General features: G+C 42.6%; 1 protein-coding gene and 1 long non-coding RNA gene across 2 annotated transcripts in view; one reads left to right on the top strand and one right to left on the bottom strand.

The window, feature by feature from the left end:
* The window catches only part of MAPKAPK2 (MAPK activated protein kinase 2), a 58,723-nt gene extending 43,781 nt beyond the window's left edge, over positions 1-14,942 (bottom strand). Inside the window, exon 1 of the mRNA XM_074309008.1 lies at positions 14,250-14,942. Within this exon, the coding sequence (XP_074165109.1) occupies positions 14,250-14,588 (339 nt within the window). The 5' untranslated portion in view covers positions 14,589-14,942. The remainder of the gene's footprint in view (positions 1-14,249) is intronic.
* A 113-nt stretch (positions 14,943-15,055) lies between these two features.
* Positions 15,056-23,112, top strand: LOC141565651 (uncharacterized). The gene is made up of 2 exons (XR_012489080.1): positions 15,056-15,440; positions 20,509-23,112. It is a non-coding gene; the product is annotated as an uncharacterized LOC141565651 (long non-coding RNA).
* Positions 23,113-25,952: the final 2,840 nt, after the last annotated feature.

Here is a 25,952-nt window from a genome sequence, read left to right as displayed (position 1 = left end):
CAAAAAAGCTTAAGAATCTTCATTTCACAAATGAGGAAACTGAGGCCCAATAGAAAAATGGCTAGCCCAAGACTATAAAGACAATAAACAATAGAGTCAGCATTCAAATTGGAATCCTCAAGATCTCAAAAATGGATGGCGCTAGGACTCCAGTCTAGCAGATTCCGCAACTAATTTATTGAAGAAGGCTAGAGGAAAAAAAGAAAACATCCTAAGATCCCACATGGCTATAGCACATAAATATTCTCCAAATCTATTGGAAAGTGGTTCATTCTCAATTCAAAGGATAATGAAGGAAGACATGGTTCCTGACTTAAAAGAGCATGCAATCCAATATCAAAGTCTCCATATAGATCTTAATGGACCAGAACATTGTGCTGAATGAAAATTCAAGTGAATTTCAAAATGATGGTAAATGTAGAATCTTAATAGTTAGATTACAAAAAATCAATATCCTAAGTATAAAACAGGAGAAGCATGGTGCGAAAGTAGTTTATCTGAAAAAAATAAAATTCTGAGGAGTATATTAGACAAGTTCTAATATCATACATGTAATAATAGTATGACATGGAGGCCAGAAAAACTAATGCAATCCTGGGGTGGAATAGAGGGATGGATTCCAGAAATATGGAATCAGCACTTTCACTGAAATACTGTGACCAGTTTTAGGTACACATTTTAGGAAGGGTATGCTAAAATGACCAGGACAGTGAAAAGCTTTGAATTTATACCAAATGAAAAATGGCTAAAGAAATAAGGGGATGATTAGCCTACAGAAGAGAAGACTCAGAAAGGACACGATATTTATCTTCAAATATTCTAAAGAACCTTCATGTGAAAAAAGAATCAGTCTTGCCTAGAAGAAGGAACCAGGAACAAGAAACTAGGAAATTGGAAATAGACAAATATAGGCTTGACATAAGGGAAAATTCCCAAACAGTACAACCCAAAAGTTCATTGGGGTGAGTGAAAAGGAAAAGGGGTTACAGTAAGCATCCATCATTGAAGGAGCACCAGCCCTGGTCTTCAAAGCAAAAGTGAGGTGACACTCATCAGGCATAAAAGAGGCATATTTCCCAGACATACATTGAACTAAATGGGTCATTTTAGGTCCCTTCCCATTCTGAAATTTAATGAATGATGGAAATTTGCAGTTTGCAAGAATGAACAGAGCACTCACTACCCTCTGGATCTCAGTGAAACAAGAGGTGAAGAAGACTTTTTACCCCAAACTTTGTTGATCTAAGTGATATGGAAACATGAATAAACAGTCTGTAACCTCAAAGAACTTCTGATCTCAGGGGACCTGAGAGAACAGGGGTTGTGTCAGAAATATAAACCATAAACACAGAATACAAAAAGTACATTAAGAAGACAGAGAATACAAAGAGAACTCAGAGAACGGTAAATTTTGTCATTTCAGATAAGAAAGGAATCAGAGAAGCTTCAAAGGAATGAAAATGGACCTTAAAGTCCAAATTCCACATCATGAAAGGAAGAGATAGGAACTGGGCACGGAGTAAAATGAGAAAAGAAGAGAACTGTGGAGGGAGTAGAGAAGGAGAAAGAATATGGAGATTGCTAAATGGAAACAGAAGATACACCACTTTGGCTAGAATTTAAGAATGGCACAATAAAAATCCAGCTGAAAAGGTAGGCTGGGGCCAAGTCTGGCATTACTAAAAAAGGTGGAATTTGCTCAGTAAACAATAGAGAATCAGAGCTGAGCTTAAAACAAATTCATCTAGCAACAATTACAATCAGTAGAAGAATCAGAAGATCACAATCCCCCCCTCCCCCCAGGCAATTGGAGTTAAGTGACTTAGCCAGGGTCACACAGCTAGGAAGTGTTAAGTGTCTGAGATCAAATTCAAACTCAGGTCCTCCTGATTTCAGGGCTGGTGCTCTATCCACTGCACTATCTAGCTGCCACAGAAGATCACAAATTTAAAGCTAAAAGGAAACTCAGAGGTCCTTAATTTTAATCCTTTCACTTTATAGAAGAGAAAAATGAGACCCAAAGAAGTCAGGTAATTTCCCCATGTAGGGATAAGTAGCAAATCCAGCACACCACTTTAAAAGGTTATAAAGAAACCCTTACACTATAGCTGAGACTTGACTGGGTTGGAAATGAAAAAGAAAAAGTTCTCTGCTCTGGCCACAATAAACTGCAAAGAAGTTGCAAACATCAGGATGATGATAATGCCCAAACCTCCAAACTCAGGTTATCAGCCTTGTGGTAATTATTATTATTCTTGTTGATCTCCAGAAAGAGAAGCCTAGGAAGACTAACCAGAAGGAAAAAGAAGAGATGGGACTGATCCTGATCAGGGTCACTCCTTTTAAGGCAGTTGTCATCTTCAGGGGTCTTCCCCATTCCCACCTAGGAGACCATTTATTCCACTATTTTTTATCCCCTTAAATATACAAACCCCGCTGTTTCTCATCAGAAAAATGCCAATTTCTGGAGAATAATATAGAGACATTAGACCTCTTAGTCTGGGATACTTTAGCTGAATCTACACACTTAAGCTAGATTTCAAGACTGAGACCAATATTCACCTATTTATATTCCCAATTCTACCGAATTGTTTCACTAGTCCATAAGGTAAATAGAGTCAGATGGCTATACTTCAGATTAAACTTTATCTGTTACCAGTTCCAAAATCCAAAACAGGATTTAAGAAGCTAAGAAGTAAATTCAGTAATGAAGCTCTAATTCTAGAGTTTTCCCCAGCTTGATCTGAGTTTTCTCACTAGTTAATGGAACAAAGCTCATTGATATATGTGATACCTTCCTCACTCCAACCAAGCCTACCTCCTTCATTAAGGGAGTAAAGCAAAGCTAACCCTGGCAGCACAAAAGTTCTCTGGAGGAACAACAAAACACAGAAATAGATGCCAGACCCCCAACATCCTCCAAGGACTTGTTTCTCTGCTCTCTGGAGACTAACACCAAAGATACACTCTGCCAAATGAATATTCAGATCATAAACCTTGTGGCTGAGAGGAGAGAACAGTGCATTAGACTTTTATCCCCCATTCAACAATCCTCAGTAAGATGCTACTTCCCACCACGTCCACTCAAAAGTGCTCTCTATTACCCACTCTGCCTTTTCATGCTCTGAATAATCTGTTCTGACCTAATGAAACAACCTCATTTCCCATGACTCCTCTCAATGGACCATCTTTTCTGCTTGGGTCTGTCTCCTCACTGGCCTCTAAACACTCATTCCAAGGACCATCTCTTTGCTCTTATTTCCTATTTATCCAAACCTTCTATTGTCCAGATCAAGTCCTATCCTTTCAATGAATCCTTAAGTGGGTATCCTACCCTTCAAAGAATTTCCTCCTATGCTTATAGATTTATAGAACCTGCCTGATTCAGTACTCCTTTATGTACTCTCTTACATGATCTTCTGATTCATCAGTTAAATTTATTTCCCTAATTAGATTATGAACTCCTTGAAGGCAGGGTCTTCTTTTGTGTCCTTTATAATTCTAGGCCCAATAAATGCCTACTAATTAATTCAGATTTTCATCCAGATGGCTTCACTAACCTTTGATACCCAACTCCTCACTCTGCCTGCTCCACCCCCCTTCTCTAATCATCCCCTAGCAGAGAATGTTTTAGAAGTTGACCCAGAGTAGTCGCCAAGGTAACCACAAGCAGCTGGTCATTTAGGGAGTCTCCCCCCCTCCAATCTTGGCAGGGAATTAGTAGAGAAGGTGGCAAAAGGGGGAGGTGGAGCAAAAAACTTTTATTCTACTCCTTCTCCAAAGGAACATTAACAACAAATACGTAAGAGAAGTAGAAAGAAGAGAGCTTGTCTTCACCTCAAGACAAGATTCTTACTTAGCTCTCCATTGGAAAGGAACAAATCTTTTCAACAATCTAAATATGAGGAGCTTAAACCTAAAATAGCCTTTTCTCCTCACCCACACCTCAGTGACTGGGAAAAACTTTCAGATACTTTGTGCCTGACCAGAAACAGTAGGTGAGAATGAACCCTTCATTTTCTTCCTAGCAGAGTACCTTAGTCTGGGCATGTGCTTGGAGTGGAAGATCCTTTCAAACCAAACTGCATTCCTGGGATGCTCCAAGTTCCATAAATGTGACCTCCAATCCCAGAGAGCCTAAGACTTTGGAAGGTGGGGGGAGCCTGAGCTGGCAAGAAGCCAGACAATATTGTCCTTCAAAAGGCAGCTAGAGCCTCTTTACCCAAAGAGACCTTCCTTCCATGATTCAGCATGTCTTCTCCTGCTGGCTGCCTTCTGGAAGATTTCTTCTAAGAACTACAAAAACAGGGGAAGGAGGCCTAGGTTGGGGTGAGAAGAGAGGAGAGAATAAAACTATTCCAAGGGCAGGGGCCAGTGCACAGGCTCCTTCTGGCAGAGTTAAAAATAAACTCCTGCCCTGCCCCTCCCCTCCAGAGGCCAATGAGCCTTGGTAGATAAATCTCTCCCTTCAGAGGAAGTGAGGCCCCAAGAGTAGTGGGGCAGCACCAGAGAGAGGTCACAAGTTTAGCCCAAGGCAGGAGGCCCTCAATTTTTACCTCCTGGCCACCAGAGCCATGCCGTGCCTCACCAAAACCCTAATCCCAGGCATCTCTCCATCTCTGCCAACACCTATCTCCAAAGAGAGGATAAGAAGGAAAGTCCAACTAAAGAAAAGTCATTGAACCCAGCCTGACACACTTGTAACCGGCACTGCCAGCAAGCCCAGACCTCCTGGACCCCTGGCCAGGAGGCTGCTGCAGCAGCGTTTGGCCCAATGAAGCTAGGCAGACGGGATGGTACTCAGAAAACTTCTGCCACAGGGATCTGACAGGCCCCTGTGACGCATGAATCAGGCTGCACCCTGCCTGGGCCCAATTATTCTTGGAAGCCTTCAGGATGAGGTCACACTCAGAGGGCTGTAACCTGAAGCCCCATTCCATGGTAGTGGTGAAGAAAGTTGGGAGCAGACTCAGGAAGAGCCCAAGTGGGAGCCCTCCTCAGGGAGCAGTCATAAGCCACTGAGCAGCCAGGGGGAAGGAAAGCCCCCCAGGCTCTCATCTCATCCCATCCTGGCAGAGGAAGCTTGTTCAGGGTGCACATTATTGAGTGGAGAGAATGACAGCTGAAAGCTCCACCCACCTTCCAACCAATCATTCTCTTCTTCCTCCTCTCAGCCTTGGGGGCACTTGAGGGAGCAAGGCAGACCCAATCAACCTTTTCAACAAAGCTTGTTGGAAGAAGCCAGCCACACAATTCTCTTCCCAGCATTCAGGATTATCTCTTGGTCCAACTCTACTCTATAGGGTCAAGTAAGGAGAATGGAGAGGAGGAGGGGAGAGAAGCAGAGGGAAAGGCAACCGTACAATTCAGCAGCCTGGCAGGAGGTAGCCCAGGAGTGAAATCTCAGGGGCCAGGCTGTCAGGGCAGACTGCAGTGGTGGCAGATTTATTTTTAGCTGGCTGGGACAGAAGGGGGCGAGTAAGACAGTCCCTCAGCCCTGGGCATGAGGCCAGCCTGCAGATGTCCAGTGGGCTGGGAGCCCCATAACAATCTGGCTATCAGAGCAACAGAAAAGTGGTCAATACCCCACACACATGGCATGATCCTGACTGATCTTTCCATGGAACAAGACAAGCCAGAGTCCTTAAGCCAGCGTAAAGTCACAAAGTCAAAGATTCCCTTCTTGCCTAAAGTCCAATAGAATGATTCCTCTCTCTGGTCTCATCTCTTCTTTACCCAGATCCCTGGCTGTCAAGTTGCAACTTCACCATGGGTTCAGAAAGCAAAGACACAAGGCTGGACCAGCCAAAATTACAGTCCTCGGTACCACAGAATTAGTTCTGAGAATTGGAAGGGGTCTCACCTGTCAGTCAACTAGTCCAGCCTACACCTGAACAAGAATCCCCTCTAAAACATCTCCAACAAAAATGGTCATGTCAGCATCACCTTCCAAAGACCTCCAATGTGAAATGGCCATGCAACCCTCACTTGAAAGCTTCTAATCTAAAGGAGCCCATCACCATCCAAGGCAGCCCATACTACTTTGGCTTTTTAAGCCTTTTTTTTTTTTTTTAATCAAGCTTAAGTCTACCTCTCTTCAACATCCACCCACAGCTCCTAATTTTGTCCGGTGGTTCCAAGCCTAATTTCTCTTCTAAAAATGATTCCTTCAAACATCCTGTGCCCCAAAAGTCTTTTCTGCTCCAGGCTACACATCCTAAGTTTCTTTAGCTGATCTCATTAAGGCATGATAAGGTCCCACTTCTTTTCTTCTTCACCCCCAACTCTTTTGAAGAAAGCACAGGAATCCATAATGGGTATTTTGATGTAAACTTCACTCTCTGTTGAAACAACTTTTACTTGCCAAACCCTCCCTCCAGTATGCTCTTGTCACCCTGAACCATTGAAGTTTCCTGTAAGGATGACCAAGGCCCTTCAGGGTGGCTCAAGTTCCAAGGGGTTAAGAAAACAGTTATCTAAGAAAGGAGGAGAAGCATTACTGATAAGGATTGAGTCTTGGGGATACTTCCCAATCTCCAACACATGCTAGCTGATAACCTATTCTTTGATCTAAGAAACACAGTACAATATTAAGAAATGCCTTCACAGCCAATAACTGGCCCTACATTACTCCCTACTCCCCACTTCCTCATCTCCAAATCTGATGATTAGGAGCAAGACTTAAGACCAAGATGTACCCCACTTAAAGAGACTAGCTTCATGAAGACTTGGCTCAGAAGATTATAATGAAAAGGAAGCAAGCAAAAGTCATACCATTTTTTTCTTCCCCCCCCTTTGGAAAACCAAGAGTTTCACAAGACACATATTCCTAAATGCTTGTCTAGTTAGTTTAATTCTCCTTGTCAAGATCTTTCAAATTTATTTTACATGAGAATTTGGTGATGGGTAAGAATGGTGGGGAGAGGAGAAGAAAACAGAAATATCTTTTCTTATCACATAAATCAGGTGCAACACAAAGCGTATGCCATTGGGAAATATAAAATTAATTAATTAATTAATTAATTAAAATGCAATAGATTATAATGTTAATATCTATCAATCTATTAATAATTTGTTGATAATTCATTATCATTATTATCAAATTCATTATGGATATATAACTAACATATTAATATAATGAGGCAGCTAGATGATACAGTGGATAGAGTGTTGGCCCTGGAGTCAGGAGGACCTGAGTTCAAATCCAGCCCCAGACACTGAATAGCTATGTAATCCTAGATAAGTCACTAAAGTCTGTTTGCCTCAGTTTCTTCTGAAAATAAGTTAGAGAAGGAAATGGCAAACCACTCCAGTATCTATTCCAAGAAAACTCCAACTGGGGCCACAAAGAGTTGGATACAACTGAAATAAATGAACAACAAATTAATATAATTTATCAATAAAACATTTTCTAAGTTGATATGCAGTTGGCAAGAGATCCAGATATATAGTTTTGAGGCACCATATTTCTATTTAATCTTGACATTTCGGAGGTTTCCATTCTTCACCATGGTAGAAGACCACCATTTAAAGTGATCTTACAACCAAAGCATGGAAGCCACTCATATACCAACAAAAAAAAATCAATGGGCGAGGTTTCCATTCCTTCGTAACTGTTACATCTCACCTTCTGGTAAAGGAAACATTTTATTTCTCCAGGCACTCACTGATATCTGTAGCCTTGATCCTGTAGTCTAGGGTCTAACTTTCAAATTCATCTATCCTATATATATTTTTTGAAGATTGTGTCTCAAGCACTGTTATGCTCAGAATTTATAACATGCAAAGCACTGAAAGGTCTCAGCCTGGATCCTGTGTCTTGGGCCAGCAGCCCAGCTGTATCAGAAAAAACCAAAGACAGATCTGACCTACTACATACAATAAAATTTTTGGTTCTCAAGAGATTAAACCAATGAAAAGGTCTCAAGAAAATCTAAACACTATGTCTTCCTCCAAATTGGCCTCTTATCTTGGTGGAGGGGAAGGGAATAAGCATTTCTATAGTACATACTATTTGCTAGGTACTAGGCCAAACTTTTTTTCATATATTCTCTCATTTGATCCTCAAAACAGTTAAATGTCATTATCCTCATTTTCCAGTTGAAAAACTGAGGCAAGCTGAGGATCACAAAAATAGTAAATTCCTGAAGCTGGACTTGAATTCAAGCCTTCCTGACTCCATGTCTAGCTCTGTTTCCATGACACCACCAGCTGCCAATTGCTTGTTATATTCACATTACCACTCCCTTTCCCCACATTCTAAATGCAGAAAATGTTTAAACAAATTTAAATTTAAACAAATTTTACAATGAATTCACCATTTGACCCTATCCAACCATCAGCACCCTCCGTTTTAAGTCAAGCCACTGTCCTGAAAACACTCATTCTTTCTTTACCCAGCATAGACCTTCCTCACTTAGAACATGTTCCCCTAAACTTAGCCAAGTCTTATACTATTCTTCTCAAGGCTCAACTCAGTTCTACCTTTCCAGAATATGTTAGCCCTGGATACTCTCCCTCTAGTCTGAATATCCCATGGCAGACCACATTACCCTATTAGCATTTTAAGCATATCTATTGAAGACTGGGAGAGTCAGACTTGGAAAGCTGTTTTATATATATTTTAGTGTCATGAGTTGCTACACCCAAAGAATTCAATGCTACATAGCCAAACTTTGGATGCATCTCCATTTTGCTGGGTTAGTCTCAGGAAGTAGACACAGTATGTGGTTGAGACCATTCTGAGACTTGCCAATATTGTAGAATGCTCTGGAGCAACTTTCAAGTAGGCAAGTCAAGGTCATCTCTAATCCACGTTAAGGCACTGTACATGGTGGGATATCAAGCCCAAATCTGCCACTGTGTAACATTTATATGCCATTTCTTTACCTCAAATCTTAACTAGCCTAAATAATTGAATAGGTGTAGTCTTAGTCTGAAGTAGACCCATTAAAGACCTTAAAAGACCTTGTAGACATAAAGACCTTTAAAAGGTCTAGATCTCCTCCCATTGCATCCAAGGCCGTCATCCAGATCTACATCTTGCCACTGATCCTAAATGTCTCCTGAGGAAAAAGTGAGGCTGGTGATCTTGCACCCTTAAATCCAACTCACTTTCATGTCATGGCATCTCCTCTTTGATATGATGGTCCTCTCTGAGAACAAAGGACAAACAACACCACATCTGCATGACTGTGTGTATGTAATATGTATGATATAGTAGGAGGAGTTTGGGGCTAGAAATTAAGAAACAAGAGGTCTAGTCCTTGCTCAGCCAATTTACTATATGGCTTTGGGCATGTCGATACCTCAATGAGCCTCAATTTCTTCAATTGCTAAATGGATGGACTGGAACACTTATCAAGTCATTCCCAGTTCTAAACCTATGATGCCATAATACCAGTGAACATTTTAGCATTCTGAGATTATAGATTAAGTTAAGGTAAAGACTATGCCTCACATTTTCATTTAAAAATCTAAAGGAAAAATAAAGAGATAGCTATAGAAAGAAATGATGGGGAAAAAAGAGAACTGCATGTTCTTGTTTTCTCCAATCTATGCCATGGGAAGACAAACAGAGACATGTTATGACAACATTTTGTAAACCTATAGTTTATGAAGCAATAACATACTCCAACTAATCAAAAGAATAGTGACAATAGGATTGGCTTTAATTAAGTGTGTCAAACCAGTGTACAGGAATAATTACTAAACAATTGGTGGGAGGGGGAAGAGAGGAGAGAACAGCTGAGGAACCAGAGAACCCCATCTGTGAATATAACCAAATGAGGCACATGTGATTTGGGACTAGGATTATCACCAACCAGAAGAAAGGAGTTCAGGAGAGTTGTGTTTTAATCATCTTGTCACAAACTAGGACTGTGGCTTCAAGTAAGTCACTTCACTTCCTAAAATAGTGATTCTTTTCATCCGTAAAATCCAAAAAGGAGGACTAGAGAGGACAGAATAGATCCAGTGACAAGAATAGATCACTCAAGATTCCTTTCAGTTGAAAAATGATAGAATGTGAGATATTTAATGAAATTTATATGGGCTGCCACCTCTAATGGAAATTTTAGTCTTAAAACGGTTAAAAACAATCTCTATGATGGATTTTTACAGAAAAGCTTTTCAAGTCAGAACAAGAAGGAAACAAGAAGGAACAAAAAGGATTTGGAGTCTGAGGATCTCCCACGGTTCAAACTCCTGTTGTAGGGCTTGCTACTGATATGATTAGACAAGTCCCTTATTTTTTACTTTCTTTCTTTTCTTCTTTCCTTCCTTCCTTCCTAATTGGAGTTAAGTGACTTGCACAAAGTCACTTTCATCTGTAAAACAATTATCAAGTGTCTGAGGCTGGATTTGAACACAGGTCCTCCTGACTCCAGGTGCTCTATTCACTGCATCATCTAACTACCCAGCCAATCATTTATTTGTCCCAATCTCCATCTTTTCATCTGTAAAATCAAGGGGTTTAAATGGCCTTTAAAGCTCTACAGTTCTGAAGCTATGATCCCTTGAGTTCTGGTTTAAAAACCACCTCAAACTTTGGACAGTTCCCCATGACCTTATTGAGACTCTTGCCTTGTGGGTTCCTCACCTACATTTCATTTCAAGTAACATCTATGGTGAGAACAGTGTGTGTCAGGCTCAAGAGGAGCAGGGTTCAACAGTGGAAAACACCCTTTAGCATCACAGCAATGACTGAGGGGCCTAGCAGGGCAAAGTTAGTGGCATCTGGGGGGAGAAGCAGGAGTTTTAATATTGGGGGAGGGGTCCTAATCTCATTTTAAATGCTTGTCTTGGAGCCTCAGTTTTCTTGTCAGCAAAATAGAATACTTTCCCTACTTGATTCATAAGGGAGTTACATGAAAAGCAGTTTACAAATCCTAAAACAATATTTAAGTGTGAGAGGTTTGCTTTTGGGGGGGCTGGAGGGAAAAGAATTTATTTAAGAAATAAAGTCAGATATCCTATAACCCATAGTCAGAAAAATCAAGATTTTGAGCTAGGAGGAACCTCATAAGTCATCTTAATCCAACCCCTTCATTTACCAGATGAAGAAAATTGAAGTGACTTGTCACATAGCTTGGAAGGACCAAAGATAGAATTCAAACAGGCTTGCCAGGATCCAAATCCCTCTCTCTAGAATGATAGTAGAAGAGAAGGGGGGAAGCATTCAGCAACAGCAAGGAGGATATGACAAGATAAGACTACAATACCCACCAAAACACATTTAAAGGTTAGTTATAGAAAAGAAGGAGCAAAGCTGGTCAATTTTTTTTTTATTTTTTATTTTTAAGACATCCCTTGACAAGAATGAGAGGTCACTAGACCACAGACAAGACTCAGAGCATCATAACAACCTCAATTTCCCATCACCAGGCATTGCCACAAAGGGGTTCATCCATATCACCCAACTCTACTCACAAAACACACACTTCGCTAATAAATCAAGCAACACTTAGGGAGCTTCTAGTCTAACCCTTCCTCTCACCCCAGACTTTCTCCCAATTTACCAGTCAAGCTAGAGCAATTACTTTGCTCTCTAAACTTCCCAGCTTCACAACACAAGATACTAGTTTAAAATATTATTTTCCTAATCGGCACGAGATACTAATCAAAAGCCAAGATCTTTCATGTGTATTTCCAGACTACAATTCTTCGAACAAGATTCCCCCTTTTCCTTCATCCTCTGTAATTATGTCTTAACCAATATTTGGATATGGTGTAGCTGTTGACATTGCTTCCACTCTCCTCATGCCTCACCCAAGCTTTCTTCCTCTGTTATTAAGGTTTTACACAATGAAGTGTGGGAAATGTGCAATTTAACAGTTGAGTCAACTCATGAGATCTAGAAGCAGGCTGTCTGTCAAAACAGAGTGACTTCACTCTCCTCACCCACTTCTAAACTGAAGAGAAGGATAAATTGTACTCATAAAAACCTATTGTGCTAAAAGTGTCATTTAAACATTAGGAGATTCTTCCTTTAGAACCACAAGGGGAAAAAATGTTTAAAAGGAAAAGTTACTTTCCTGATAATTAGGACAGAAATTTCAATCATCTTCTATATAAACCATCAACACTTGCCCTCCCCCCCCCAAGTAAATAAATAAATAAAGTTTTCTAAGGCTTTTGGTGAATTATATAAACCCTCTAGGGCTTTTATTTTTATTAGGGCTACTGTTCTGATGTCTTTATATATTATTTTCATTCCTTAGGGAAAAGAGCAAATAACTCATATCCCTGAACAGCTGATAGCCAAGCTCTCCTGGAAAGAAGAATTTGTCCAGGCTTAACAAACTGGTCAAACTTTTCATTCTTCCACAAGGTCATAACTCTAATTTCTCCTCCCCCATAACTGGTCTGAGAAAGAAAAGGGGTTTAAAAGACAATTTGAAAAGAGAATAGGTCATTGGAAGTTTTTATTTTGTCCCTTAGAGAAAATTGTACTTCCCAACTTTCAAAACTCAGAACCTACCTTCAGCTTAGATGGAACTGCAAAAGAGAATGTGAAATTTGTTTGTCCAGCTTAAGAGAAAAAAAAAAAAAAAGAAAAAAAAAACCTCATCTTTTGAATTAGTCAGTACATCACATCTACAAGCAATACATCTTTTTATTCACCAGCTCTCGGGAGAGGGAATAATGGCTATTCATACAAGAGTTTACACATCTTTAAAAAAAAAAAAAAAACTATTCTGAGAAGGAAGGGTATTTAACACCAATAATTGCCATCAAGCACCTCACAGTTTACAAAATGTTTACATCCATTATCTCATTTGATTATTTCAATGAATCAGGGAGAGAGGGATAGTGAATGCTATATTTTACATTTCAGGAAACTGAGGCTCAATGTCACTAATTGAGGAAGTCACAAAAGCCAGGGCTCAAACCCCAGGTCTTCTGTTGACTCTTTCCCAGGACAACACAGTTGTTTCCTCATGCAAACACGGACTTTCCCCTCTCCTCCAATCACCAAGATACCTATCAAAAACAGGCCGATGAGGTGCTTCCTTTTAAAACCTCCATGGGAAGAAAATTCACTATGATGATTCTCCTTAACCTGCCCCTGGCTCAGACTAGAGGTTGTTTTGTCCCAATATGAGATCTCCAAAGCCAAACGCCTCGCCTCGCAAGCTTACTTTTTTGTGCCTCCCGATTTCTGTCCCTCCACCCTCCTTCCTAAAGCTGAAGCAGTTCCCAGTGGAGGGACATGTGCAATTTAACAGTAGAGTCAAATCTCTCAAGTCTGAGTTATCCAGAGGAAAGCCTTCCTCTCATCCCATATACCTTCTCAGGATTGTACTAAAAACTTCAAAAAGCCCAAGTCAAAGTGTACATAATAATTGATCAATGGAACTACGAAAAGAGTAGAGAAGAGTACCAAAGTCTCCCTCGTAGCAGGGGTAGGGGAGTTGGGGATGGACACTGAGAAAGGGAAAAGGCATACTGGCCAAAACAAACCGCCCTCCCCCACCCATGGGTCTAAGGCGGGGTTCCCCCTCCGGAATCTCCGGTCTGGCACTTCTCTGGGCCAATGCATTTTAAGTAAAAGACAGAAGACTTTTACTCTAGAGGGCAAGGGAAGTGAAATCACACATTCCGGCTCCCAAATAAGGAAAGAGGCAAAATAAACCTCTACGATCCGACTTCTCCAAACCAACCAACCAACCAACCAGCTCAATGAGTAAAGGGCCTTTTGTGCCGGCAGAGAGAGAGAGGGAGGCGAGGGGAGGGGAGAGGGGAGGAAGAGGAGAGGAAGGAACGAGATAGGGAGAGGCAGAGGGGAGAGAAGGGGAACCACAACCCCTTAAAATCACTTCCTAGAGACCGATTACGGTGTTAAAGCAGAAGCGATCCAGGATCTGACCACGCAGATTCAAATGAAGCCCGCTCAAAGCCCAAAATGGCACAATCCTCCCCGTCTCTTTGGAGTTCGCCACTAAACTAACTCCCTAAGGTGACCGGAAACTGTCCCGCGATCCCAGGGACACCAAAAATCTGCTCTGACCTTCCCCTCCCCCAAAGTCACACACTCCATAATAACTACCCAGGATAACTCAGACAACGCCTCCTCCTACTCGCCCCTTCCCCGTACCCCTCTGCCCTTCCCCCTCCTAGTCCTGGGGGCTCCCGGGCAGGAGCTGGGAGAGAAGGGAGAGTCAGGTGGGTCCTTGTAAGCAGCTCCCGGCTTCCCTCAGCAGAGTCCCCGGGAGCCCCCTGCTCCTCCTCCCGGGCCCCAAACTTACTTTGAGAGCGAATTTCTCTCCGGTCTTCTTGTTGAAGATCTGCAAAACTTTCCCGTTGATGCCGAGCCCCAGGACCTGGCTGGTGACCTTGTAGTTATCCGTGATGGCATTCTTTTTTATCTGCAAGCTCGACTTGACATAGAACTGGGGGAACTGCTGGGGGGGCTGGAGGGCCGGCGGCGGTTGCTGCGGCGGCGGCGGCGGCGGCGGCGGCGGCGGCGGCAGGGGCAGCACCGGGGGCTGGGGCTGGGAGGGGGGCTGGGGCTGCTGAGGCGGGGGTGGCGCCGGTGGGTTGGGGAACAGCACGGGCGGGGTCTGGCCCGGCGAGTTAGACAGCATGGTGCCGGGAGACCGGGGAGCAGGAGCGGGAGGAGGAGGACTCGCGGCCGTCTCCTCCTCCGGCCCTGGACGGGGCCCCAGCCAGCTCTGGCCCGGCCGGGAAGTTTGCTCCCCAGCGGCGGCAGAGCCGGCTTCCCCAAACCAGCTCAGCCCCGGCTCCAGGCTCGGCCCGTCGGCGGCTTCGGTCGATCGGTCCGTCAGTCACTCGGTCCGGACTTGCGGGCTCGCGCCTGCCCCCCGGGGGGCCTGGCGCTGCGGGAAGCCGCGCGGGGACGGCTGGGGGCCGGCCCGGGGGAAGCTCGGCGCGACAATGTATCCAGCCCCGGGGCCCGGCGGCCGCGTCAGAGCCTCAGCTTCGCCGGGGACGGCCCTTAAAGGGGAGGGCCATGGGGGGCGGGGTTTGGAGGATGCAAGGGGGTGGTGGAGTGGAGGTGGGACGGCCGAAGAGTAGTGTGGGGGAGGGAAGGGGGAAACCCTTAAAGGGAAGGATCTGAGAGTGGGGCTGGAGGGAAGCGACCGGGAGATCCTCAGGAGGGAGAAGCATTAGGAAAAAGGCTTTTTAAGGGCCAGGTCTACACAAAGGGAAAGTACAGCTTCCTAGTAATTCCAGTCGAAGCCCACTTTTTATTCAGTTGTGTGATTCCTATTCAGGCATCCAAAGCAATAGCTGGGGGAGGGGTGGAAACCCTGCACAGCTCTGGCGGTGTAAATTGGGGGGGAAGGCTGGAGGAAGCTAGCTGCGCGGTAAGGTACTTTCAGTTTCCAGTGAGACTGCAACAAGTGGTGTAGCAAAACCCCAACAAGTGGCGCCAGAACAGGGACCCGAGCAATGTACTCCCGGAACGAGGAAAGGTAAGTAGAAAAACGTGCTCCTTGATTTTTAATCAAGAAGAAGCAAACAGCCTAATTGCTTAGACGCAGTTAGATGAGGTATGGGGCAGAAGGCAGTTAAAGCCCAAATTGAGCCAACAGATTCAGGAGTATATGCTTCACAGCTGTATAAATTCTGTAAAAAGAACGGAGTGGAGCTTAACTTAAAAGCATGCAGAGACTGGATAGAAAAAATAGAGACTGTAAGTCCATGGATAGTTCATTCAGCAATAGAACCTGATAGCTGGAGTGTAGTAGGTAGGCAGATGGCATCTTATGTTAAAGAAGACCCCATGTATCTGACAAAGAGAGACTTTGCCATGTATCACATAGTCGGGGCTGCCTTGGAGCCTGAAATACCTAAATTAACTGATACTCAATCCACACAGGTTGGGGAGTCTCTTTGGGATTCGAGTAGTTCAGAAGATGAATTAGCGGATTTTACAGACTGGGATTTTCCCCCTTTATATCCGTGGGATGACTTACCGTTGGTGAGAGAAACAAAAGAGGGACCGGTAGTAGAATTAGGCACCCGGGAGAAAGGTGGGAAACAAAGACAAGATGGCCTCCAACATAAAACCCTGCCCCAACTTCATAAGAACACAGGAAGTTTGAAGAAATACCATGAGAGCAAAGGGAGTTTGCAGAATATTTCTTGTGAGGGAATGAGAAGTTCATGCAGTCATCAGCAGAAAGTGGGAATACAATTAGGACAGAGAAGGGAGGTCAATAGTATCTTGAAGAATAGCCTACAAGATGCCTTTAAAAAAGGACTTGATATAAATATGGGAGAGTGGGAGGTTTCCACTTCATTATTTCACAAAATAAGACAGCATCAACCAGATGGAACGATAGTTAATACAAGGAGATCAGTACCATACAAGTTTCTAAAAGACCTGAAAGCAGCTGTAAATGATTATGGGGCAGGATCTATGTATGTCAGGAGATGCATAGCTTCTACCGTATCCATTGCCCCATGGATCCCACAAGATTATACGGAAATAATGCAAACTGTCTTAGGGCCCCCGGAATATATGATATATAAGGCCTATGTAAAAAAGGCGGCTGAAAAATATTTAACTGAAATAGGAGTGGCAAATATGGATGAGGCAATGAACATGGTGCTAGGAAAAGGAATCTGGGCTGATGTAGATAGACAGATACATTATGATGATATTACTTTGAATGCTGTTCAGGTGTCCCATGCTAGAGCACTTGAGAAGATGGGAAATAGAGGACATTCAACAAAGATTAGAGGGCTTAAACAACATAACAGTGAAACGCCGTTACAATTTATATCAAGGGTGCAAGATACAGTTAATCATATTTTTGGATCAGAGGGGGCCTCTAGTCCATTGATGATTCAGATCATTAAGGAAGGAATTAACCCTGAATGGAGAAGTATAATAACTAGTTTAGGAGATGAAATAACCATTGACAGTTTGGTAGAAAGGTTTCTGGAAATCCCAGAGAAGGACTCGATGAACATGTTAGCAGAACAAATAAGTGCCATGGTTACCGAAATGCGAGGTCAGGCTAAGAGAGGTAGATGTTTCAAATGTGGAAAAGAGGGACATATTAAGGCTGAATGTAGGATGGGAAAGGCAAGGCCACCTACAGTGAAATGCTTCAAATGTGGGCGTGAGGGCCATATTGCGAAGTTTTGTAGAAGCTTGGGAAACGACAAACCAGGCCGAGAGGAGAGGTCCCGGCAGCCTGGAATTTCAGGGGCCTCCCCAAGGAAATCTTCACGATCATAGAAAATGTGCAAAAAGACAAAATGATATTGGGTTCACAACAGACAGCTTCAGTAGAGACTGTTCCACAAAATGAATATAGATTGGTGATAGGACTGGCTTTTAGGATCGGGAGAAAGGAAATTATATGTTACTAATCCGCATGCTTGGCCTGTTACTATTCCAACTAATGTAGAGATAGCCAAAGCCCTCCCTTTACCTTTCATTGATCATGATTATATAAATAAGAAACCTAGGTATTATATTCAGTGGGTTCAGGAAATACAAGGGACATGGCCTATATGTGAAATTCAAATAGAAAGAAAGACTTTAGAAGGAATGATAGACACAGGAGCAGATGTGTCAGTAATAAAAGCTGATGGTGTGAAATTCAAATAGAAAGAAAGACTTTAGAAGGAATGATAGACACAGGAGCAGATGTGTCAGTAATAAAAGCTGATGATTGGGAGAAGGATTAGGGGATAAGAGAAGAAGAGCAAATAATTGGAGGCATAGAGGGGAACCAAAGGGCTCATAAGAGTAATAGATGTTTAAGGTGGAAATGGGAAAATAAAACAGGATGGTTTGAACCGTTGTGTGTGCAAGGGTTGCCTATTAATCTTTGGGGGAGAGATATCCTACCAAATGCACACATACAAATATCTAATGAACATTTAAACTAATAGGGGTCGCTGTCATAAAAAAGGCCAAGGTGGTTCCATTACAATGGAAAACTTATGATCCTGTATGGACAGAGCAGTGGCCCCTTACCCAAGAGAAAATACTGGCCTTGACTGAAATTACAAATGAGCTGTTGAAACAGGATCATATTGAAGAATCGTTTAGTCCTTATAATTCCCCCGTATTTGCAATAAAGAAGAAAACAGGAAAATAGAGAATGCTAATAGATCTGAGAAACATTAATAAAATAATGCACGTTTTTGGAAGCTTACAACCAGGGTTGCCATCTCCTGTGGGAGTTCCGCGAGATTGGCATATTGCGATAGTAGATATAAAAGACTGCTTCTTCTCTATTGTTATGGGTAAGGCTGCTAGGGATTACATAATCATAAGCTTGCTTGCTATAAAAGCGCCATATAAGGAAGAAATTCATATGTGCAAAAATGATTTGTCAAGGTGTAAGATTGGGGTGTTAGTTGATTGGTTAGAGATCTTTACATTGTGCTATTTAAGCACGGCCCAAAGAAGGGTGGGGCGGCCATTATGTAGTTCTCTCAGAAATAAACACCTCTCTAAAAATTAAAAAAAAAAAGAAAGAAAGAAAGAAAGAAACACCTCTCGTACTTGGCAACTCGTCTCTGTGTCCAGTTCTTCCTCGGAAGCCGGTGACGACCGAAGACCCAGAAGATGGGTAAATAGAGGGCAGATACTCCACTCGCAAAGCAGAAGCCCCACAGGTGGCGCCCGAACAGGGACCTGAGGGACTTCCGCGAGTGTAGAGAGACTGCCTCGGCAGATTTTCTGCCTTCACAGAGACGCCTCTGCTGGGAGCAGGGAAGATGGGAGGGGGTAATAGTATTCCCCTCGTGTTGCCAGAAGAGAAAGTGGTGTTAGGCAAACGCCTTTACAAACTATGTGCCCAGAAGGGATGTAAACTCCCTATAAAAACCTGTCAGGAATTTATAGAAAAAATATGGGATGTTTGCCCGTGGGTCCAACATTCCAGCATTAAGATAGGAAAATGGCATATAGTGGGTCAGCAAATGGCTGCATATGACCATACACACCCAGGGATTTTAAAACTAGAAGACTTTTCAATTTTTAGAATAATAGATGCCGCCCTCAATCCGAAACCAATTTGTATGCCTCGGGACGAGATGACACAAGTCGGATCGTCCCTGGCCGCTTCAGATTAGGACGATGAGAGGGCCCTATATGCAGAAAGGAGAGAGAGGGACAAACCTAAGAAAATATACCCCTGGGAAGAACTAAAGGAGACCTCTAAATTAGATTCTACCGAGGAGGAAGAGGAGGACCGCCAGTCGATAAGAAGGTGACCAAAAGTGAAAGTAACAAGTAGGGGCGAAAAAACTAAAGAGAGCGAAAAAACTAAAGAGAACGAGAGCTTGCTAGACCTCCCATCAACCTAATTACTGATCGCCAGTACTGCTACCTTCTAGTTCCCCGCATCCCTGATTCATTCATTCCTTCCGACTCTCCTATATGTTCCCTCCTATTCACCCTCCAACAGATATTACTAACCAGAACACACCCTATCTATCTCCTTCATGTCCGTTCTCATTTGAATTTGCCTGGACCAATATATCAAGGTAATTCCATAGCTGATCAGTTACTTGCCATGACTACATTAGAACAACACCCTGCCACCTTGGCTCATGAAAAATATCACCTCTCTGCGCGTTCCCTAACACATCTATATAACATTCCCAAGTCTCTTGCCAGGACTATAGTCAAATCATGCGCTTCTTGTGCACCTTTTAGACCTCGACCTAACGAACCTTCTTTCAATCCCAGAGGCCAATATCCCAATGAACTATGGCAGATGGATGTGACCCATATAGGAATCAAAGTCATTCATGTGTCGTAGACACCTACTCAGGGATGATATATGCCTCTATACAGCCCAGAGAGTCTGCCACAGCTGTCATTACTCATATGTATGAACAAATATCCCTTTTAGGAGTTCCCCGAGCTCTTAAGACTGACAACGGACCAGCCTATACATCCAAGGCTTTTTCAAACTTTTGTAAAGAATTTTCCATCCAACATGTTACAGGTATCCCTTATAACCCCACTGGTCAAGCTATTGTAGAAAGAGCTAACAGAACCTTAAAAACAACTTTCATTAAGCAAAAAGGGGGAGCTAGCCACAGAACCATTTCTAAAAAGGAGTTAGCACAGGTAGTGTTCACTATGAACTTCTTACAAATTAGACAAGATGGGACTCAGCTGCACAACGGTTCTATTCCGCAGGTAAGAATACAGGAGATTGTACATATACCTTACCAGACAACATACCTGACAAGTTAATTCCACCGCCAAAAATTTGTCTCCCAGGTACACAAATCTTATGGAAAAATGACAAAGGAGAATGGAAAGGACCTGTCACAATAGTTGACAGAAAACAGGGATATTTATCAATTTACCCTGACAATGATTCCAACAAATAAAAAATTTGGTTACCATTGCATAGAGTAAGAGAAATAGGCAATGACCCAAGTAGTCCTTCCCAGGGGTATGACACAAAGGTGGAAACTACACCTAACCTTTAATACAAAATAATACACCCAGGGAATCCCCCTGAGGAAATATCTATTTGTGCTCTCTCCTAGGAAACAATCTGAGAATGTTCCTGACCATCTTAACCATATCATTCATAGTGAAGACTGCTGGGACATCTCCCTACACCATATATAATTATACATGGGTGGTAACGAGCAGTTGGGGGGATGCCGTCTGAAGCACTTCACAGCTCAGCGATAAACCCACGTGGCCTGTTCTTTTCCCCGACCTATGCAAGTTAGCACGAGGGGCTGCCGGCTGGGACATTCAAGACTATCATGGCCCTACCGCCCCTACCGCCCCTACAGAAGCTTGGGGAATGTTAGGCTACACTTGGAGCGAAACGGGGGGTGTATGTCTCCATGGCGAAGAACACAGCTGCATAAAGCACCTATATATGTTTGTCCGGGTAGCAAACATAGAGACCGTTCCCAAACATACAAATGCAGGGATAGCGGCGACTTCTTTTGTCGCTCCTGGGGATGTGAAACAACAGGCGATACATATTGGAACCCGTCCTCCTCGTGGGACTTCATTACCCTACATGCGAACTATTCTCAAAATTTCAAACCGCCCCCACCAAAACCTCATCCAGAATGCCAGAATTGGTGTCGCCCTCTTCGAATCAGCTTCACAGATGCAGGGAAGAAATATACCTCTTGGGAAAGAGGAGTGACTTGGGGGTTGAGATTATATAAGGTACAATATGATAATGGGCCTCTGTTTACCATCAAACTACTAAAAACCTTTCCTGCGCTGTCATCCCCTGTAGCAGTAGGGCCCAACACAGAACTTCATGCTGGATCAATGCCGAGGAAACCCCCTCCAAAAGATGAGCTTTCTATAACCCAAGCCACCCCTACATACTCCCATTCCCCCAATCCCCTCTAGCAACCCACTATTCCCAAGGGACCCCCTTCTTCTGCTGCCCTCCTTCTAGCCCTGGTTAATGCCTCCGCTCAAGCCCTGCACAAGATAAATTATACTCAAATGGGGGACTGCTGGATCTGCCATTCAGCTGTACCTCCTTTTTACGAAGGCATTGCTCATTTTGGCTCACCGTTGTTCACCAATAACACCAGCCTTCTTCACTGGGGCACCAAGGAACAACAAGGGCTCACCCTTAGCCAAATCATAGGGGTGGGACTTTGCCTCCTGGGTCCGTCTATGCGCCCTCCACTTCCCCTCATACCTATATGTAATCACACAATCGTTGTCAATTTCTCATTTGTGTATGTGGCAGCACCTAATGGCTCTTATTTTGCTTGCTCTTCTGGACTGACTACCTTTATAACCTCTACTTCCTTTCTGACCAAAAGAGACTACTGTGTGCTCGTATCACTCTTTCCTCATCTCACTGTATATCACCCCGACGAACTTGTACAAATTTGGGATTCAGGAACTTTAGGAACTAACTCTAAGATCAGAACGAAGAGAGAGCCTTTGATGGCACTCACGCTAGCCGTAGTCATTGGACTCGGCCTGACAGGCACAGGAACGGGGATTGCCTCCCTGATTTCTGCCAACCATCAATATACACAACGGAGTGTTGCTATTGATAGAGACATTCAGGAACTCCAAGCCGGCCTGGAGAACCTGAAAGATTCCGTGGCCTCTCTGGCAGAAGTAGTACTACAAAACAGGAGAGGTTTAGATCTCCTGTTTTTACAACAGGGCGGCCTGTGTGCTGCGTTAAAAGAAGAATGCTGTTTCTTTGTAAATAAACTTGGCCTAGTAGAGAATAGCATCCAAAAGGTTAAAGACAGCTTAGAAAAACGTAAGAGAGAGAGAGAGAGCAACAAGAATCCTGGTATCAGAATTGGTTCTCTACTTCCCCTTGGCTAACTACGTTGCTTCCTAGTGTCATGGGTCCACTCATCGGCTTTCTACTTTTAATCTCTTTCGGACCATGGTTATTTAATAAATTAACCACTTTTGTTAAATCTCAGGTTGACACTGCTGTACAGAAAAATATCCAAGTTGCTTACCAACGGATCCCTGATTCAGAATCAGGGGACACTTTGCAGACCATACAACCTGAGCCCCTTTGTTTTACAGAAAAAGACTTCCGTGTTCCGTGGTACCGAAAAATTTGCTAAATAGCCAAACAATGATTTTACGCACTGTCGCTATGGCTTTGCAAGAAGACTATGACCCCAGGTCTGGCTGATGGAGCTTGAGCCATGACTGTGAGACCATTGAGGTGCCATGACGGGCAACTTCAGGACAAAGTTCCACACACTTGAGACAGGCCCCTGGCATGGCAGGGTTCCACGAGTGATGGGGACATGTCCTGACGACCTAAGACAGCACTCAGTGGCAGGACTCCTCGGCTCGCACAGAAGGGACCACGGGGCATAGATTTATTGCTAGTAACGAAGGCTAACCATGTCATTACACTGGCTTTAAACAAAAAAGGGGAATTGTTATGGGTAAGGCTGCTAGTGATTACATAATCATAAGCTTGCTTGCTATAAAAGTGCCATATAAGGAAGAAATTCATATGTGCAAAAATGATTTGTCAAGGTGTAAGATTGGGGTGTTAGTTGATTGGTTAGAGATCTTTACATTGTGCTATTTAAGCACGGCCCAAAGAAGGGTGGGGCGGCCATTATGTAGTTCTCTCAGAAATAAACACCTCTTGTACTTGGCAACTCGTCTCTGTGTCCAGTTCTTCCTCGGAAGCCGGTGACGACTGAAGACCCAGAAGATGGGTAAGTAGAGGGCAGATACTCCACTCGCGAAGCAGAAGCCCCACACTCTATACCATTAGATACAAAGGATTATGAGAAGTTTGCTTTTACCATTCCTTCCACTAATCTAGAAGAGCCTGCTAAAAGATATCAATTCAAGGTTCTGCCTCAAGGTATGGCTAACAGTCCCACTATATGTCAGTGGTACGTCGGAAGGGTGATCCAACCTATTAGAGAGGAATATAAAAAGGTAAAATTAATTCATTATATGGATGATATATTGACAGCAGATAAAGAATTTGAGATAGTGCAAATGGTATTGAGAAAATTGATTAATCTGTTAAAGGGAGCAGGGTTAACAGTGGCACCAGAAAAGATACAACAAGGAGACAATTTAAAGTATTTAGGACAGGAAATAATGGGGAATAATATCAAAAGGAAGCTACCTGAGATTGATGTGGATTCTGTAAAGACCTTAAATGATTTTCAAAATTTGATTGGTGCCATACAGTGGGTTAGATCGGTTGTTCCAATAATTGATAAGGAAATGTTGCCACTGTATAATATCTTGAAAGGTCCTTCTGATCTCAATTCTCCTAGATCATGGACATTAGAAGGGAAACAAGTTATCCAATTGCTAAGTGAAAGGTCACTGACTAGGGTAGATATAAAAGAGAAAATATATCTCTCCATCCTTACAAATAATGGAGTGCTTGCTGTATTATGGCAGACAGGCGGGATTATAGAATGGGTGTACCCTACAAGAGAACATTGAACTCTGCCAGATAAAACAGATGCAATAGCTAAACTGATAATGAAAGCTAGTGACAGATGTGTAGAGATATTCGGTAATAGACCTATAGTTGCACTACAAGGACCCGTGGGAGAAATACTTAGATTAGCACAACATTTCTCCAGTTGGACATTAGTTTGGATCTGTCATGAGATAGAAAGCATGAGTCCTAAATTTTTAAAAGGATGGCAGATGATAAAATTAATATTCCCTAAGAATATGGCCGTTAATGAGCCTACATCAGGACCTAATGTGTTCACAGATGCTACTAAAGGTAAAAAGGCATCTATATATTGCCCTGAGAGATAGATATTTCAGGTGATTCAAACAGGACATATATCTGCTCAAAGGAATGAATTAACAGCCATTTTGATGGCTCTACAGATGTTCAGGATGGAACCCATAAATATAATAACTGATAGTTTATATTGTGCAGAAGCGTTACCTTCCATACAAAATGCTGATTTGACCAGGTCTAATTCCCAAGTAATCGAGATGTTTAGACTCATTCAGAATGAGCTGAATGGGAGAGAGAAACCTGTATATATTCTCCATGTTAGATCCCACATTTCTGATGTAGGGCCAATTTATCAAGGAAATGAGATTGCTGATAGCTTATTAAGACCTCAAATTTACAACCTAAAGTTGTCTGGAGAATTAGCTCATGATAAATATCACATTTCTGCGCGGTCTCTAAGAATGCTATATGGGTTAACCAAAGAACAAGCTAGACAGATAGTCTTACAATGTGCTAATTGTGCCCCTTTTAGACCACCTCCTTGAGTACAAGCAGAGAATCCTAAAGGAAAAATGACAAATGAAATATGGCAGATGGATGTCACTCATAATTACAAAACTTTAATTCATGTGTTGGTAAATACATTCTCGGGATTTGTAGTTGCTACCAAACAGCCTGGAGAAGCTACCAAACATGTTATTGCTAATTTATATAGGGCATTCTCAGTTCTAGGGGTGCCATCTGTTATAAAAACTGACAATGGACCTGCTTATGTTTCAAAGTCTTTTAATCAGTTTTGTGAAGAATTCCAAATTAAACATATTTGTGGAATCCCAAATAACCCCACAGGTCAGGCAATAGTAGAAAGAATGAATAGAACTTTAAAAACTACACTCATTAAACAAAAAGGGGGAGTGGGATGCAAGAAAATAACTCAACAAGATATTGATAAAGCTCTTTTTACTATCAATTTTTTGAAATTTGACGATGAGGGATTAACCCTGGCCATGAAGGCTTTAATTGAAAATACAATGAGTAATAAACCAGAAAGAAAAACAATGACAGAAAAATTGGAAAACAACTCAAAAGAATTGAAATTAGAAAAGATAATGTATAAAGATGAGAATAATGTCTGGAAAGGCCCTTACAAAGTTATTGTGAGAGGCAAAGGATTTGTTTGTGTCTCAACAGGGGAAAAGGAGAAAAGATGGATTCCGATCAGAAAGACCAGGCTGGTGCGAGAGAAAGAAGGAGAAAGACACACCACGGCTGTGGAGGAGGAAGGAGAAAAAGAAAGAATAGAACACAGCGTGTAGTAGGAAGAGAAGGAAGACGAGAAACTCAACTGCAGTTGAATCAGCTTGTTGGAATGTTGTTAGGATTGAGTAGCTTGATGGGAGGGGTAAAGGGTGAAGTGCAGAATTTAACCCCAGATTTGTCTAGGTTCCAAATGGTTACTTGGCGCCATCGGCCCATACCGTTAGTAACATTAGGAAATGCTTCCTTTCTAGAGGGGGCTGGGGTGAACCGGGAATCAAAAGTGAGGAAGGAGCATTTTAAGAAGCTCACTTTTGTTACTCAGGACGTCCCCCTGTGTTTGACCTATAATTTAAAGATAAGTTCATGTATCATGCTAGAACCTTTTGAAATTAAGCAGAATGCTCATAAAGCAAGTGACTTGAATAATTTGACTAGTAGGATGACAGTTGAGATGCTAGCCATTCCACACATACATAATGAGATAATAGAAAAAAGTGTAAGTCCTCTTCC

The sequence above is a fragment of the Sminthopsis crassicaudata genome, chromosome 4 (genome assembly GCF_048593235.1).
Source record: "Sminthopsis crassicaudata isolate SCR6 chromosome 4, ASM4859323v1, whole genome shotgun sequence".
Lineage (NCBI taxonomy): Eukaryota > Metazoa > Chordata > Mammalia > Dasyuromorphia > Dasyuridae > Sminthopsis > Sminthopsis crassicaudata.
This window is presented reverse-complemented; position numbering and strand designations above follow the sequence as displayed.